The sequence below is a fragment of the Callospermophilus lateralis genome, chromosome 5 (genome assembly GCF_048772815.1).
Source record: "Callospermophilus lateralis isolate mCalLat2 chromosome 5, mCalLat2.hap1, whole genome shotgun sequence".
Taxonomy (NCBI): domain Eukaryota; kingdom Metazoa; phylum Chordata; class Mammalia; order Rodentia; family Sciuridae; genus Callospermophilus; species Callospermophilus lateralis.
In genome coordinates this window covers 156677699-156697065 of record NC_135309.1, presented here as the reverse complement: position 1 = coordinate 156697065, position 19367 = coordinate 156677699, and the positions used below count along the sequence as shown (strand labels likewise).

At 40.9% G+C, this 19367-nt stretch overlaps 1 protein-coding gene across 2 annotated transcripts in view; it reads right to left on the bottom strand.

The window, feature by feature from the left end:
• The window catches only part of Ctnnd2 (catenin delta 2), a 361255-nt gene that overhangs the window by 48289 nt on the left and 293599 nt on the right, over positions 1-19367 (bottom strand). For both annotated transcript variants that reach the window (XM_076856215.2, XM_076856216.2), the window contains one exon: positions 1031-1241. In XM_076856215.2, coding sequence (XP_076712330.1) covers positions 1031-1241 — 211 coding nt within the window. The remainder of the gene's footprint in view (positions 1-1030; positions 1242-19367) is intronic.

Here is a 19367-nt window from a genome sequence, read left to right as displayed (position 1 = left end):
TAGTAGCATCTTGAATTAAGTTAAATAATGAGACAGCATTTCCAGAAAGTCTCCAAGTGCATTTCTCACAGTTTCTAATAATGAAAGAAAAATTATTTAGCATTTAGATGTAAAGGAATGAAAAGTCTAGAAGCAGACAGACCCTTAATAACAAAAGGTTTACCCTTTTAATCTTCTTTGATTACACTGAGGGACTTCCAGGAGGCAAAATTTAATTAAGGTTGGTGCAGGTTTCTGTAAAAATTGACAGCTCTCTGATATACTAACACCCTGGCTGGTGGAGATATTTTTTAGTTGTGTACACTAAGATACCCTTGGCTCCTCAATCACACAGGGAAACATTCCCATTTGTGGCAGTGCAGCTGCTTGACACCCCGTCTTATCTCTTTTTATTCCATTTGTCTGAAAGCTCTCCCTTCTCCCCACCATTTCCTCAGGCTAGGAAATTTCTGCTCATCCTTTTGGGCTTGATTATCAGTAATTTCTGGAAGAATATTATACAGCTCCCCCCTCGGCTTTAGATTGCAAAATATGGGCATAACGACTTGTTAAATTAAGTGGTTTGTCCCAAACCACAGCTTGTAGGGCGGGGTGGTGGGCTGGGACTGAGTTTCCTCTGACTGCCTCTCGCTGTCTTCTCCCCTGTCGATGCTGCATTATGAGAGTTGAAGGGGCACAGGTCCGTCAATGCCTGGACTTGCAACCATACAAGGACAGTAACATGAAGAGTCCTTCATGCCTCCAGGTTAAGCGAGTGTCTCTTGCAACACACTAGCATGAGGGTTGGAATGTCAGTTCTACCTTTCCAATTTCATGGCCATCGCCAACTCACAAGTTATTTATCAAATCAAAATTAACAGTGAGATCAGCTTTCGTGGTGAGGAAGGAAAACTGGAAACCATTTGCCTTTTTTTTTTCCCCTTGACTATGAGAGAAAAATGGTTTTGAGTGGCAATCAATAGTGCTATCCATTGGCACACTTAGAACCAACTCTGCCCCTGCGGAGGTGGGACGCCACCAGCCAACGTACTTGTCTCCTTTGCTCTTGGAGATGCCGACCAGTTTCTCGATGCCTCCTGCGTCCCGCAAGGCCTTGGCGTTCTCCATGTTCTTGGTGATCACCTCGTGCAGGGTGCAGCAGACGGCGGTCACTGTGTCGTCGGACATGGCCTTGCTCGCTGCGTTGTTGCTGTTGTTCCCTCCGGGAAGCCTGTGGACCAGGTCTCGCATGGCGTATTTGCCTTTGGAAAAGGAAACAGAGGGAAGAGTTGAGGAGAGGGCAAGCAGACAAAGAAGGTTCAGGAAAAAAAAAAAAGAAGAGAGGCAGGTTGACGCAGTAGTGTCACTTTCCCACCTCTGAGTGTTGACTATAGGGTGATTTCAAACATGCACACAGAGAACACAGAGGTCCTCCCTCAGAACCCATGGGACGTTGGTTCCAGAAGCCTCCTGTTCCGCCCCATGGTTACCAAACTCTGGATGTTCAAGTCTCTTATATAAAATGGCACATGCACATTTTTCTTTGTATTTTTAGTCATCTTTAGATTCTTTTAGCTTAACAAAATGTAAATGCTATGTGAATAGTTGCTACACTGTATAGTTTAGGGAATAATGGCAAGAAAACATCTGTAAATGTTAAGTACAGGTGCAATTTTAAAAAAAAAAATTTTTGATTTTTTTAGTATCTTGATTTGCAGGTGGTTGAATCCAAGCATGAGGAATGCATGGATGTGGAAGGCTGACTGAATCTCCTCATGGTGAGCGCCTGGAATTTGGTCCTAGACACATCAAGGATGAATCATGGGTCACTTCATTTAAGCTTCAGTTTGTTTTTTTTTTTTTTTCCATTTTTATAAAGGAGAATGACAATGATACCTGATTTACAAGATATTTTAAAAATTAAAGGAGTAAATGTATGGAGTACATTTGACACAGGGATTAATGAGGATGCAGGACTCACTAGACATTAGCTATCACTAGGTTCCTACCTGGTGTATTCACAGAAGTCAAAAAAAATGTATGTGATTCTAAGAACCCCCAAAATGCCTTGCCAGGAGCTATCTTGGGACCTGTACTACTGAACAGGAGTCAAGCCACACATATATAGAGAATATGGTCATGCATGTGAGTTCTGACCCCTTTATAGCACAGAGAAGTTGCTTAGTGCTATCTAACTACGTACCTGTACCTGGTCCATCAGGGTAACCTTGCCTCTCTGGGATTTGCCTGATGGGATTTTATTATATGGGTCCCCCAATGTTTACTAATGTGACATGTTTTTATTTGCACAAGAAATAAAATCTAATTCTGCTTCCTTGATTCACTTTATCATTATTAATGTGGTTACTCCTGATGATAAGGGTACTTACAATGACATAATTATAGAGCCATTTTAGTTTACATAGCAGTTTAGGCAAGACAATTCATTTATCCCACCTGCAGCTTCCAATTCTGTTTCTTTAATTTATTTATGGAAGTGAGTAAATGAGTGCCTGCAGCAAAGTTGGCTGTTCTTAAATTTGGGGGGTGGAATTGGCAAGTGTCCAGAATTATATTTCTGACTTGTCCTCTATCCCCTAGTAGACATGTGTGGCTAGCTCCTCAAAATCATGTGGACTTTTTACCTCCAGCATATATTGTAAATGATTCTTTCATTTGCTGCTAAATTCTCTAGTGCCCAGAGCCTGGGGCCAGAAAATAGAACCCCTTAGGAATGTGCAACTTCTTAATTCCAGGCGGTAATAAATAAAACACAGGCCCTTGTAATTTTGGTATCTGCTTTTATCCTGTGTTCTAGTGGCTTATTTTAGTGTGGACAGAAAATGCTGATGTTTACTGAAATAGAAAAGTGTCTTCATCCACTTGGTGATGGCAGAGGAAGCATCTGACAAAACTGGTTAGCCTGAAAACTCCCACATGTGGCATATTTCTTCTCTAATGACAGCACTCACAGTAGTTTGGAGAAGAAATCTGTACATGGAAAGTCCTCTGAGCAACTTGCCTTAGCTCTCTGTCATTGGACCAGACTGACCTTGGGCTAAGAGTTTACTTCCGTAGCACTCAGCATGCAGGGCCTCCTCTCAGCCCATTCATCCCATAAACCATGAGAAGATACATTTGAGATCCACAAAAGTGAGATATCTCTCTCTCTCTCTCTCTCTCTCTCTCTCTCTCTCTCTCTCTCTATCTATCTATCTCTCTCTAAGGGAAATGATAGAGAAAGGGCAACAGTATTGAAACTATTCCAATCCCCGTGCGTATGGCGACATTCACACTCAAGACCACATGGAAGACTGGCTTTATAACCTTGGACAATGTTGAAAGCAGAAATGAGGACAGGACAAGGTTTGGCTGCAGCGTTTCTTAGTTTGGTTGCTACTGTCACCACCAAATGAGCTCGGATACACCTGAATGTGCAGTTTTATCAGGGCTTCCCAGTCCCTGAGCCCTGGAGGAGACACAGTTGTCCCTGTCATATTCAGGTGGCAGGAACCCTGCTGAGCAGCCTCTTCCTTCACCTCAGGGTGCAGTGCAAACACTGTCATTGTCCATGTGACCCACGATGTGACAAAGATCAGAAGCCACTCTTATTTAAGCCACCTGGGAAATGCAGCAGAATTGTTGGATTTCTGATATTTCTAATAAAATTCACTGATGTTCTACTAGGCGGTTGGGGATTTTTCACGTAGTCTGCTTATCCAGAGAGATACCTTCTAGTCTATACTTTTTTACCATCTGAGAGAAAAATCATTCCATGAGGAAGAACTTTGCTAATTATATTAAGGGTGAACCTTATTTATCATTATTTTTTAACCTTTGTGTATGTGCTCAAAAATGCTATCTTCTCTCATTAGAATTTGAATCCGACCTTTACATGGAATCTGGGTAGCCAGGAAAGCTTCTAAAGCTCTTTTTAGTGTTTAGAAACTTTGAGGCTAATTGGGGTGTAGGGGCAGGAAAAATGGAACGTAGAATGCTCATAGCCACAAGTCACCTTGTGTGGCAAGCTCATGACATCAGTTCAAGGAAGAAAGGCACTAGGGTAGACTGGAGTTGTTAGGGCAGGCCGGACACGGGAGGTGGACGATGAGGACTGCTCTGTAGGTCAGGGGCCAGCCAGGCACTATTTAACAAGGAGATTCTGGGGCATGAAGAAGGAAGTTCTCAGCAGTCAGACGGAAGGTGGGAGAAGCATGTGGCCTCATCCCTGCTGATAAAGCTGTTGACTGCAGATATTATCAGCACTGCAACTCAGGGAGCTTGTCCCCTGTATCTGTCCCTGGCCCCTTGTTTCTTTTTTCCACAGGTTTCTAAATACTGGAAAAAGCTAAAAAACTTTCTTACTTTATCAAACAAGAATCAAGGTCCCCTTCCTCCAACCCTCGTGCAGGCTTTTGGGTCCTTGAGGCCTGAGATTTCTTCAGAGGTGAACGGAGTTAACTCCCTTTCATAATAAAGAGAGTGGGCCAGACCTTAATTTTCACAGCTTATCACCATCAAGATGTCAAGTTGTTGATTTCTTTGTCTCCTTCCTTTTCTTTTCTTTCTTTCTTTCTGTTTATGGGGGGGGGGGTGGATACTGGGGACTGAACCCAGGGGTAATTATCCACTGAGCCACATCCCAGCTCCTTTATGAATATTTTAGAGATAGGGTCTCACTGAGTTGCTAAGAGCTTTGCCTCACTAAGTTGCTGAGGCTGGCTTTGAACTTGAGATCCTCCTGCCTCAGCCTCCTGAGTTGCCGGGATTATAGGTATGTGTTACTGAACCCAACCATTTCTTTTCAGAGAGAGAAATGATAGAGGCCAGGTTCTGCTATGGCTAAGGATGGAGTGGCCGGGACAACAGGTGGTGACTATCTCTGTAGGGATCTTGAGGGGGAACAGGTTGGAGGTTCTGCAGGGGCCCAGGGACATAAAAGGCCTCTGCAGCTCAGCAGTGGCCCTACGGGGCATGGGGACACTCTGTGGATGCAGAGCAGGACGTGGAGCACAGGGATCACCCTGGGGTAGAGCCGGGCACGAGGCAGAGGAGGTGATGGCCCAGGCACCAGCACTCAGGTGGTGGACGACCACTCCCTCTTCTTCTGGACTTTGTCTGGTTGAAAAATAATACAATTTTACAGACTGCAGTCTCACAATGGCTCACACTGAGAGGCCACCTGACAGCCACTACAAGACTTCAGGATCCAAATGATGTGGATGTGTGACTACTAAGAGGTGGCCGCGGGAGGCTGGAGAAGAGAATCACCGTGATGGAGAGTCCACGGGCTTGGAGTCCAATGCAGAGTTGAGGTAATGGAGGGAGGATGACTCGAGGTTTTCAGCTTGCCAGTGAAGTGGGAAGTGAAAACCAAAGAGAACTTTAAAGCCCAATAAGTGAATTTAATTTTACTTTTTCCCTCAAAGGAAAATGTGCAGAATTAGTTGTGCTAGTTTTGAACATGGATTGTTCCCATCAGAACTCAGGTTGAGACTTGGTCTCCACCCTCACAGTCTTGGGAGGTGATGAGACCCCTGGAAGGCACTGAGGTCACGAAGTCCATTCTCACGAAGGATTAATGTCATCTCTCGGGACTGAATGAGTTCTCGCTCTTGAAGGGCTGGAGCAGTTTCTGCAAGAGTGACTTGTTACAAAGGGAGGCTGTCCCTTGAGAGTTTTACCCCTGCAGGGGCCAGCTTGCCCTTCCCCTTCCACCATCATTGGAAGTAGCCCAAGGCCCTCACCCGATGTGGATCCCCAGGGGTGGATTTTCCAGCCTCCAGAACAGGGAGCCAAAATGTAGCCCCTGTCCTTATACCTGACTCAGTCTCAGGTATTCCGCCATTGAGTACAAAATCAGCCAAGACACATTATACTAGATACATAAGAGAACCGCCCAGCCAAATCCTATCGGAAGACAAGCAGGTGATCAGGTTCAAACGACAGAGGCTTGTGAGGCACAGAGGACACCCTGTCCTGCCTCTATTTGGAGTAAACATGCTTCCCATGATCCACTACACGAGCCACACTGTAAGAGAGAAAAGCTCTTTACTTCTGAACTAAGCCTCAAAACAAAACAAAGCCTGACACCACCATCCCCACCAGACAGGTTGCTCCATCTTACAGAGTTTCCAGTACAGCGAACCCTGAGGCTGTTTCTTCTGCAGTGCTTGGTCTCTAGCGGAGAGCACCTTATCTATGACTCTGGTGGTACGGATATGAGATGCCTACTAGAGGTATCGTAATCATGTGGAATTGTAATCTGTGTTTCTGTCAGCGATAGACCAAGTACAGCCTTGTAACTTGCTCTGGTTTCTTCCAAATCCATGTGTTTGCACTCAGCAAAACCATTTTGTAAATTCAGACTCTCTTCACAGATTACAAGTAAAAATTATTTTCTCCTTATCATGCGTCTTGCTGGTAGTCTTCTAGTCAGAGCTATGGACACCCCAAGGTAGCCAGTGGACTCACTCAGGAGACCTAACAAACCGTGCTGCCCACAGACAGTGCTCACTGAGGTGTGGCTGTGGGGGCTTTCATGACGGGGGACAGAGCTTTGTCTTCTGACTGCTTCTGCTTGTGTGTTGTATTTGCTTGTGACTCTATTTCTATTTCTGAACTAAGCCTGTTTCTGGTATTGATGTGCATGCTACCATTCAGCTCCCCCCACTGGAAGCAGGAATTTTGAGGAATGGTTTTATGCTTTGTAAGGTGTCAGACAACAGAAAAGTCCCCTGAGTTCCTTCCTACACTGATTATGTGTTTCTTTTGATCATTGATACAGTTCTCTGTTAGCTGATCTTTCTTGTGCACTACCCTAAACTTAAATGTCTCAAATTGACTGAGAAAATATATTTTCTTAAAGAAAGATTAGGTAGAATACACAGGGTCAGGAACACCACAGCTCCTTTGTGTTTGAGTCCTTGGTGCTTCTTTGGCCTTTCTGTTTCTGGAGCTGCTAGGAGTGACCTGTGAGTTTTTGCTGAGATACTCTGAAGTTTTTTATTTATTTATTTATTTAACTCTTTTTTTATTGTGATAAAAAACACATACCATAAAATGTACCACATCATCAATTTTTAAGCAATATTAATTAAGCACCTTCATATCATCGTACAACCACCACCACCATCCATATCCAGAATCCTTTCCTCTTGCAAAACTGAAACTTTATGTATTAAACACTAATTTCCCCTCTCCCCTCTTCTCAGCACCTGGAACCCCTATTCTACTCTCTGTGTCTATAAAGTTGACTACTCTAGATGCCTCATGGAGTGGAATCATAGACTGTTTGTCTATTTTTTGGGTCGTTTATTTCACCGAGCACCGAGTCCTGAAGGCTTACCCACATGTAACTTGTCAGAACTTACTTTCTTCCTCATGCATTTCACTTACCTGTTCATCTATTGATGGACAATTGAGTTTTTATTGTCAATAATGTTGCTATAATATGGTGCATAAATACCCTGTTGTCAATCTATTTGTCTTTGGATCTAAAGTTAGTCTCTTACAGATAACAGGTACTTGGATCATGGTTTTGTGTGCAAATGATTGATTCCTGTCGTTGGAGAGTCTAATCCAGTCACTGCCAATTAGGAAGGACTTATCTCCTGCCATTTTGCTGTTCTCTAAATCCCTTATTTCCTGCATTATTGTCTCTTTGGTGTGTAGTTGATATTTTTGTAGTGAGATTTTTTAATTCCCTTCTCCTTTTCCTTTGTGCAAGTTCTTTGTTTTCTTTGTGGTTGCCATGGGAATTACATCCAACATCCTAAAGCTATAACACTCTATTTTGAATTTGTGTCAGGTTAACTTCAATAACATACAAAACCTGATTGTTTATGGTGACACACTATCCCTTTCAGTTACTGATGTCACAAAATTATACCTTTGAACATTACATGTCAAAAACACAAACTGATAATGGCTTTTTAAAATACATTAGCCTCTTAACATATGTAGAAAACAAAATGTGTAGCTGTAACCAAAGTTACCACAAAATAGCTTGTAGACTAATAAGTGTTTTCTTCCTTATGCTTATTAGTCTCTTAAATCATGTAGAAAATAAAAATTAGAGTTATAAACTATCGTTACAATAATATTGGCTTTCATAATTGCCCGTCTTTACCTTTACGGAGATCTTTCACTCCTCTTGGAATCTGAATTACTGCCTGGTGTTCTCTTATTTCAACCTGCAGGACTCCCTTTGGGGTTTCTAACAGAACAGGTCTAGTGCTAATGGTCTTTCTCAGTTTTGCTTATCTGGGAATGTCTTAATTTTTCCCTCACTTCTGAGGAACATTTTGCTGAACACAGGATTCTGGGTTGATAAGGTCTTTTTGTTTTTCCTCTGAGCATGTGAATATGTCAGCCTTCTGACCTCTGTAGCTTGTAATGATAAATCTGCTGTTAATCTTCCCAAAGATCTCTTGTATGAGATGAGTTATTTCTCTTGCTGCTTTCAAGATTCCCTATCTTCCCACAATTTGATTATGATGGGTTTTTGCAAAATACCTGATTTTATTTGGATTTCATTGAACTTCTTAGATGTTTATATTTATGCCTTTCATCAAATTTGGTAAGTTTTCAGACCTTATTTCCTCTAAAAGTCTCTCTACCCTTTTCTCTCCCCCTTTCTGGGTTCTCACTGTGACTGTGAGTCCTCTTGATGGTCCCACAGATCCCTTAGAATTGGCCCCTTTCCGGAATCTTCTTCTTTCTGTTCTTCAGACTCAATCATGTCAATGGTCTGACCTTCATATTTGCTGATGCTTTCTTTGGTCTGCTTAAATTTGCCTTTGAACTCTTTAGTTTTCCTTTAATTTTTTCATTTCAGTTATTGTACTTCTCATTTTGGTTTCTTTTTTCAATTTTGTATCTTTTTTGATATTTCCATTTTGTTCACACATAATTTTCTTGACATTTTTTGAGTCTTCTTCCATTTTTTGAGCATCTTAGAGATAACTGTTTTAAAGTCTCTGTCTAGTATATCAACCATCTAGCTTGTCTCAGGGAGATTTTCTGTTGGTTAATTTTTTTCCTTTAAATGGTCCATGTTTCCCTATTTCTTTGTAACCCTAATGATGATGATGATGATGATGATGAATTTGTTATAGAAAATTGAATCTAATAATGTTGTTACTCTGGAAATCAGATACTTACCCTTTCCCAGGATTTAATACATTTTTGTTTTTGTTTTAATTGTTGTAGGTGTTCTCTGTACTGTGGAGTAACCTGAAGTATAAACTTAAGCTTTCACAGACATTTCTGAGCCTGCCTCTTTCCCTGGGCATGCACACTGACTTTCTAATTTCTGTAGCTGCTTTTAAACATCCTAGTCTTTAATGACTGGCTTCTAAGAGAAGAAAAAAAGAAAAAAAACCCCAAATCCCTTGAAATGTCAGCTAAAGAGGGGCTTGCACCTGGTGTGTGTGCACGTGCCTGCCTCTCTGTGATCAGAAGCAGGTATCAGTAGAAAGCATGGATCTCCAATATTTGGTGGACGGGGGTTCCTTGTGCCAATCCTAGCTTCTGGAAGCTGCCTGTAAGCTGCTCTAGCTGCCTGTCACAGGGTTGAGGGCCAAGGGATAAGAGATGTGCAGCTACTGCTGAGGTAAAAGCTGATATGGACCAAAATCAACCACAACTTACTGCATAAGCCTTTCCCTGGAAGTCGCAAGTCTTCAATAGACTCCTGAGTTTCTGAATAGTTACATCAGCCAGATGCTGTTGGGGTCACAGTGACGGTGCTTCCTCCTCCTATATCACTCCCCATCCTCTCTGTACTCTGAGTTTACTTTTTCTCAATGAATAAAGAAGTAAAAGTGAAGGGTTGATAACTATGTGGGTATCTGTACATAAGTGTGGGTAGAGTTTCTCTCCCCTTTGCAGTGGAAAGCTATTGTCTTTGGCAATGCTTTGTGGATAGCTGCAGCTCTACGTACAGCAAGTGGGCAGTTTTATCTCTCCTTTCTCTTTTGGGGAATGTCTGGAGCTCAATTTGTTATAAAAACTAGTCATTTATGCACTATAAGAATATTTAACCTATCCAGATAATCTGTGGTCAAAGAGGAGAGAGCATAAGCAAAATATTTGTTTCAAAACTGATTTATGTGCTTATAGACCAAGTTAGTGAAGCACATAAGATGGTATTGTTAGTTATTGAAAAAAGAAAACTGAATGCTTATTGACATCTGAAAAATCTCTTCTGACTAGTCTGGAGATTTCTGACCTCTGGAACTATCTGGAAGGATCTGCTTGCAGGAAATTTTCCTTTTCTACCAAAAATAGATGGAATATTACTGAGTGAAAACAAACAATATATGCTGTTTAATGATGCAGATAAATCAATCTTTATAGCAGCTCAATTCACAACAGCTAAGCTATGGAACCAATCTAGGTGTCCTTCAACAGATGAATAGATAAAGAAAATGTGGTATGTATACACAATGGAATATTACTCATCCATAAAAAGAATGAAATTATAGTATTTTCCTGTAAATGGATGGAACTGGAGATTATCATGCTAAGTGAAATAAGCCAATCCCAGAAAACCAAAGGCCAGCCGAGCATGGTGGTGCACACCTGTAATCCCAGCAGCTTAGGAGGCTGAGTCAGGAGGATCACGAATTCAATGCCAGCCTCGGCAACACAGCCAGGCTCTAAGCAACTCAGCAAGACCCTGTCTCTATATAAAGTAGAAAAAAAAAGGGCAGGGGATGTTGCTCAGTGGTTAAGTGCTTCTGGGTTCAAACCCTTGTACCCTCCTTCCAGTCTCCCCCCAAAAAACCCCAAAACAAACAAACAAAAAAAAAACAAAGGTTGAATGTTCTCTCTGATATGCAGAAGGGGTGGGGAATGAAGAACAGAAGTACTTTGGACTAGACAAAAGGGAATGAATGGGAAGGGAGGGAGGATGGAAATAGGAAAGACAGTAGAATGAACAGGACATCACTTTCCTGTGTTCATACATACATACACAACCAGTGAAACTCCACATCACGCACAATCTCAAGAATGGGAAGTTATACTCCATGTATATAGGATATGTCAAAATACACTCTACTGTCACGTATAACTGAAAAGAACAAATACAAAATGTTTAAAAAGGAACAATACAGGTGCCTTCTAGACAGATCACAACAGCACTGTGCTAAGTGAAACAGACCAATTTGGACACGGCGTATACTGTGAGATTGCACTGTGTCTGCAATTTCCTGTGACTCTATAGTTATTTCACAATAATAAAAAAACTAGCGTAGTTCCATAGAACTGCAGGTAAATGTAAGGGCAGTAAAAATATTTGTGAAATAACAATAAGGTGTTGGTAAATCGTAGAGTAGACCCCCTGGGCCCACACTGGGCTGGACAAGCATGGCGAAAGTCGCAGCTATTTAATAGGGAGAAACACAGTTGTAAGTTCCCCTGGATTCTCCAGCTTGCCTAAGGATCTTGTGGGACTCTTTTTTCTATGTGTATATAAACATTTTATGTGTCAAGAGATTGGCATAGCTTTTATATTTTCTGGGTGAGCTTATTAAATGGAAATCCTTGGTTTCATTGGATTAGGTAAACAATTACTTCTTTCTATGTAAAATTATAATCAGAGAATTAAAAACGTTCCAGTGAAGACATACTCTCAGAATGATTTCAGCTGTTTGTCCTTTATGAAAAACAATTGTCTCATGAAAGCTTTTCGTAAGGGGAAATGCAAAGTTGGTGAGTGATGAATTAAACTAATGGCCTTGGTTGCTAGGTTAAAAAACTGTGCAGCAAAGGAATACAAGTGGACGTCGCATCGGCAAAGGCAAGGAAAAAATAGTTCCGAGACTCTTCAAGGACCCTGAAGGACATCTGAAGAGGTTTCAATATTTGGTACTTAAGGTAGAAAGAGTTACGTTATATTTTTAGCTAAGGCAAACCCTTGCAAAAATTAGACAAGTTTGGTAATTTGAGGGTAAAACAGAGATGTGTCCCCTCCCTGATTTCATTGTGTAATAAATTTTTCTTTATTTGTATCTTTATTTTTTTTCCACATTTTCTAGTGGGGCATTTAATGTTATAAATCTTTTGTTAGCGTGATCTATTTTATACAAGATAAGGTTTACTTCCTCATTTGTGAATTAATATAAGCCATTTAAATTTCCAATTCTGGTTTTAGTTCAGACAAGCCCACATTATTTATTTAAAATGTTAAAAGTAAACAGGTGTTCAAGTACACTGAATTCTATATCTGCTGTTTTATAAAGGGTTTGCTCTTCTTAACCTTATACAATTGTGAAAACTCTACTGTTATTGCATTTAACTTTCTCGATAGAAATTCGAACGTCCTCTTTTTTCTAAAATGCTGGTCACTCAACACAGATGCACAGGCACACATAGACATGCTCCAAAGGCTTGCAGGTGTGCAGCAGGCTTGCCCTCATTAGCGTGTGCATCTGTGTTGCTGCTCGGGCAGACAACAGGGCTCTGTGGGAGGACGAGGGGGGAGCAACACTGGTGGGGCTCCAGATCTCACACACCTACCTCTGAGTCTGCTCCATGTCTGAAGAAACAACTTGGGTGCATTGTTTAAAAGTTACAAGTAGAGGAACAACCTGTGCGGTGTGCATTAGTTTTCTATTGTCACCATAACAAATCACCACATGCTTCTTAGTTTACAACTACACAGATTTACTATTTTACAGTCCCACAGGCTAAAAGTCCAACAGGGGCTTTTCTGGGCCAAGGTCAAGGAATGGGCACGGCTGCTGTGTGCCTGGCACTGCAGCCGCAGTCTGCTCTCTGGCCTTTTCTGGGCTCTGGGGGGCACTGCATTCCTTGCCGGTAGCCTTCGGCCTCCATCTTTGAAACTAGCCACAATGTGGTTTGAATCCCCCTCACATCACATTTTTCTGACCCTCTTGTTTGCCCCCTTCGCCCTCTTCCACTTTTAAGAACACCTGGGATCCTGTTGAGTGCACTGGGGTGATCCAGGGCCTCCTCCCTATTTTAAGATGAGCTGATTAGCACCTTGGCTCTCCTTTGCAGCACAAGGCCACAGGTTCCCAGGTGTGAGGGATGGGCTAGAGATCTTGGGGCTGCAGTCTGCCTGCCTTGCTATGCCAGGTACGTAATGTGAGTGTGTCTGTGAGTAATGGGCTGTGTTTTTGTTTACAAGGTAGAAAGCCTCAGGTAAAAATGTCTATCTGTGTGTTAATGTGAAAGAAAATAATACAAGACATTTGTGGGGAGGCCAATAAGTTATAGAGAGCTTGAGAAGAAGTGGGCCTTATTTCCCTAGTTTCTAATACCTGCACATAATGAATTTGAAGAAAACATTTGAAACACGTTAAAATCTTCATCGAGTTTGCCTAATGTTGATGAGTTTACTTATAAAGTAAGAAAAGACTAGTGAATTCTTGATGTTACCAATGTGATGTACATAAAGAATAAAGTCAGAACTGAATTTTGTCTCTGGAGAAACAATTGATTGGACGTGGAAATGTAAAGCATGGTCTGTGCCCATACCCCAGGCTTCTCTTATCACCAAAAAACTTCTACTTCAGTGAGGTCATGTCAGTTTTAGGCTGTTTTTGTCAATCTCTTTAATCACTTAACTTTTTAAAATTAATACTTAAAAGATCCTCACTCCTGCAGAGGCTAGAGTTCCTCATAACTGCTGGGTTTGCTGTTGTTTCTTTATTTTAAATATTATCACTCTGCACCCTCTGAACTACACAAAAGTTATGAATTGTCTTTATCCACTCAGGGTTCACATTCATATCTTGTGTCTCCTGATAGGTCTTTTTGAAATTTCCTTTCCAGAAATGTACACACCCTAGTTATACAGATTTTTTTTTTTTTTGAGAGAGAGAGAGAGAGAGACAGAGAGAGACAGAGAGACAGAGAGAGACAGAGAGAGAGAGAGAATTTTTTTAATATTTATTTTTTAATTTTTGGTGGACACAACATCTTTGTTTGTATGTGGTGCTGAGGATCGAACCCGGGCCGCACGCATGCCAGGCGAGTGCGCTACCACTTGAGCCACATCTCCAGCCCCTATACAGACTTTTTAAAAAAACTTTATCAGTTTATCACCAAAAAAATCTGTAACCCCCCAAAGGGTTTGCCAGCCTCCAAAGATTTCTCTTCTTACTTAGGAAATGTACAGCATTCTGCAGATTTTTCTTTAGCTGAGTACTGTGGTGAGAGCTGCACTATTTACCAAGAATCCAGCACAGAAAGATCTGACAAGTGAGAAAAAGAGAAGCTAAATTTCCACTTCATTACAAGTGAAACAGTGTCATTATGATCAAGCGTCAGCAGCCAGGGACCCTTCATTCCAGACTGAAGCATGTTCCCCTTCATGCTGGAGAGTGGTATGACAGTGGCCAATGCCTTATTATATTTTATTTTTATTTATTTATTTTTGGTCAATGGTTTATTTTATTTTATTCATTTATTTTTCCTCTAATTCAACTTTATTTCAAACAACTACATCAGGGAAAATTAACAGCAGAAGCTCATTTCTCAAGTTTCCCAGCTGACTTTTAAGTTTTTAATAGGCGGGGGGGTTAAAAGGCAGGGGAAACCAGCTTTTTAAAAAACCCTGAAGAATTCACTTTGAATTCTTCAAGGAGTTAACAGCCAAGGAGTTAACAGCTGCTACAGTTTATGGACTATCACTGTTCCTTTCTTCTTTTTTAATTGATTTTATTTTTTTAAATACACGACAGCAGGATGCATTACAATTCTTATTGCACATATAGAGCACAATTTTTCATATCTTTGTATATAAAGTATGTTTCAATGGATTATTTTAAATCCATTTATAAGTTTCAGGGAGCCACTTCAGTGGTGGTAACCCTAGTCTGCACTCAAGGATAAATGAAAAGGCCCAGGACATCTCTCTGAGCTCCTACTGTCATTTCTATGTGCTGATGGTTGTCATCAACTCCATATATGAAAATTGCTTCAACTTCAATGTTATTGCTTATAATGAGCATCTAACCAGACTAATCAGCCTTGTCACCAACAGGCAGTTTATGATTTTTCTCCCATGCTTAACAAAACAAACAAAAAACCTGCTAGGGCCATGGAACAGTTATCGTTATCTGTTAAGAAATATCAAAATGCCTTGATTAACGGACTCTCCCGGGGAACTCTTGCACTTGATACAATAGAAAATAGGATGCTGTTTCCAGGCAGCCCTAAAGAAGCTGATGTTATCATCACCGATGAACATCTCTCAGACTGTGGAGGGACTGGGTCAGGATTTCCAGAACTCATTTACATCAGAATCAGACAACTTGGAGAAACTGGACTGGTTACTAATCCAAGATCAATAAAACAAGGATTTATTACCTAGACTACAAGAAACACATTTAATTGAAGCTAACACTGCATTTTGGATTGGCATGTCACAAAAAGCCCTCTTTCTACTTTTTTAGTCTCTAATGCTTGATCTAACAGGTTATGCTTGTAAAAATTAGAATGAAACATTCTTTAAGTAAGATCTTGTTCCAATTAATCCTTTAGAATTCATTAGAAAGATCCTTTAAAAAGTCTTAAAACAGATGACAAGTCAATAAACTATTGGGCAAAGCTTATCATCACGATAATCATCATCATCACCACCACCATCATCTTCATCACCACCACTGCCATCATCATCGTCACCATCATGCTATAAATGCAACAACATATATTGATCATTTTGGGTTTCTGCTACAACTTACTGACAAATAAATAAAGTATCTTCACTAATCTGTGAACACCTTTCCTTAAACATAGGTTTTCATGGTTTATAATGAGCTAGAATCTGTCCTTCTTCCAACCAGAATATAATTGAGTAAGTCAAGTATGTAACTGTGACGGTGCCAGAGACATCATATTTAAAGGCAAATATAACTTCACAAGACATGACAAGTCCATTAAGAACGAGTACATCTCATATGTAGAATTGATGTGCAAGGCGTCCTCCTAGGACCCTTTCTTGGTTCATGTTGTGTGGCTTGGGGAGTCCCAGCCCTACAGGTAGTATGGCCAGGAGCACTGATAACTGGGAGCTCCAACAGGTGAGACAATCTCCATGTCATAGGTAATGCAGGTGAAGCCTGTAAGATCTGAATCTTGCACCCGAGATTTCTGGGTTACTGTTCTCAGTAGTTGAACTGAAAGGGAACTGAATATTTCTGCCACATAAAATGGCCACAAAACAAAAGTTAAACCTCAAGATTTAGTGTCATATAGCTTTCATTCTGATAACCATGCATACAGGTCTTTGTGAAATAAACCAACACTGCTTGCCATCCCTAAGGCTATACAACTGGTCAGATAAGACAAACCATTACATTAATAATGAAATTACATAAATAAGAAAACTGCTAAACAGACATCTATGGTTCAATCTGCATTTTAGGGGTAGAACATCAGCATGAGGAGGAAAACTGACCCCAAGCTCTGTCCCTATCATGACGGTGTTCACGGCGTGGGCTCATTATGAAAACAGAACAAAATAGCACAGATAAGCTCAGGGAAACTAAGCCAAAAAAATCAAAGGAAACACACTCTGTTTTTCTAGCTCCAGTCTCAAACTTTGGATCTCTGAGGCACTTTCTTTGAGTTCCTGACTCCTAATCAAGTTGGTCTCTGACCCTGTCAATACCAGTTCGTGACTGTTATCGTTTAGATAGGAAGTGTCCTCAAACTCAATGTGTGAGACAAGGCCAGAAAGTCCCCAGGCGACATGACTGGGTTAGGAGAGTTGTAACCCCACTGATGGGGATTAATTGGGTGGTAGCTACAGGCAGGTGGGGTGTGGCTGGGGGAGGAGAGTCACTGGGTCATGCCCTTGGGGTTTACATTTTATCCCCTCTCTTCCTGGTTCCCATGTTCTGAGCTACTTTCTTTCTCCATGCCCTTCCGCCATGCCCTTCCAGATCCAAGGAGTCAGTCCACCATGGACTGAAACCGTGAGTAAAAATAAACTTTTCCTCCTCTACGCAGCTCCTGTTATTTGGTTATTTGGTCACAGAAATGAAAAGGCTGATTGTAATATGGGTAAGCGATGAGCCTGCAAGAGAAGGGTTGTTTGCTCACCAGGACCCAATTAAATGTAATTTTATAAATGTAATTATGTGCTTTTTTATTCTAAACTTGGAAGTTTAGTTCTTAAATCCTGCTCCCCTGCAATAACTTGTAAGTGAAAACCCCTCTCTCTTCTCCACGTTTTGTCTTCCCTTTGACGCACTGAATACGGCAGTGGCGATACGATACGGACTCTCTGGTCTAATCATGTCAGTCCCTTTCCCCAGAATTGGAACCTGCTCATCTCCACATCTGGCCCTTTGTTTCTGCTGGATTAGAATAAATATTTCATGAGATTCGTTGTTTTTTAAATGAACCTTCTTTTATGTTTCTGCCCATTGTTTTAATTGATTTGAGATTTATTCAGAGAGAGAAGGCAGAGCAGGAAGGGTTAAGTGAGAACCAGGGACTCCGATGGATGCTATGGGCACAGGTTGACACAAATTCTAGAAGATATGCTAAAGTTCCTTATGCTTTTTTTCCCCTAATAACTATGATTTTTAAAAGACTAGTACTGACTTCTAACACATATAAAAACGTATTTCACGTGCCCAAATTGGTAAGTAGTTGGCCGGCGAAAATGAGTCAAAGAATAATTCAGCCCTCTGAAGAGAAATAATATTGAACAAGGCAGCATCTTATAGGTTTATGGTATATGAATGCAGTTCTTTCAAGAGTTATTACCCCCCCCCCATAAACTATTTCATCTAGTTGAAGACAAAAGGAATTGTGTTTGGGGGCACCTTGAGGTCTCATCCAGAGGAATTCACTGAATTAGATTCTGAGACCTTCTCGTACTGTTGAAGTGTCAAGAGCTGTAAGGAACACAAGAAGGCAGCTAAGATATGCATATTTAACTCACGTAAAAATGATTCTAAAAATAAAAATGGCAGTTAATTAACAAGAAGTTCACTGGAGCACCTCTTTGAACTAAAAATAAATTGATTTTTGAGAAATTTTGAAAATGAGGCAAGCAACTGAGATGACACATTTTAACAGGATTTCAGTAATTTGATTAGATATTAAGCACAATAGCCCCCAAATTATCTGAATTCATTGCTTAAGTTTAGCAGAAAGAAAAATAAAGATGAAAAGTTTAACTTAACTGATTCTAGCTTCAGGGGAGAAACCTAGCAAGGGCTGTTTATTTTTAGGGCAAGATTGCTATCTATCAAAGACCCAAGCACTCTTCTAGGGTAAGAGTTTCAGAAGACAACAGTCTAACAGTCTGCCTGAGACAGGATGAGATCAGCATCTCCATAAAAAAGTTTGTTTGCAGGAACAGAATCTGAAATCCATCCCCTGACCCTGGGATGATAGCGTGGTTACTGTGAATGAGCTAATGATGGGTTACAAAACCACACTCCCCATTCTTGGTTTCTCCAATTGATTTCCTCCTCTGCCAAAATAAAAATAAGCCTCAATTAAGGGTATCCAGAGAAGGAATGATTTCTCAGTTTTCTTCCTATGCAACTTCTTACAGGTTACCTTCTATGGCGGCTAAACTTTTGTTAACAGTCACATCTGTTCTCGTTTTTGTTTTACACCTCCATGGGGCATAAAAGGGGCAGGTGAAATTTCCACTTTATATAGGAGACAAATCCAGTCTGTAGAGCTTGAATGATATGTGCTGGTTTGCAGTTTCCTCCTGAGCTTTGGTACCTATAGGTCCAAAGCTCTAAAATTCCCCTTTCTAACCTACTCCCTCACTCCTTCTCTGAGCTCTTTCACTGGTACTTTTCTACCTGTGCGACACTTCTGTCGTTCCTTTATTCAGTAGTCATTCATCCTACAAACATCCACTATAAGTTGCATCCTGTTAGCTGGTGTATCTGATGTTCCTTCCCAGTAATGTTATCAATTGAGGACAGGATGATATCTAGCAACCTCATGTCTACTGATAAATTATTAAACATTTGAGTGGAGCCCTCAGGCCACACATCTAAGATGCAGTAGTGCTTTGACTCTTGTGAATTGTGTTCACATTTCTCCTGCTGTTCTTGTCACTTGCCTCTGTGACAGCTCTAGGGTGAAGAAGTTCTACAAGATGGCGAGTGCTAAAAAGGGGTTTTATTGCTGACATAAGTATTGGAAATGCTGCACTTGATACTCAAGTCACTGACTTAAAATGCATTAGCAAATGTGTTTCCAGTTAGTGAAGTAAAGGCTCCATTCAGTTTAACATAGCATAGTTAGCCTGATTAACAGAGCTTAGCCCAGGTTTCCCCAAACCTATCTGAAGAGAGAACTTTTCAAGACAGCACCCATTCCCTTCCCAGAGAACTGGGATGCTGAGAGACCCACTCTGGGTCGTT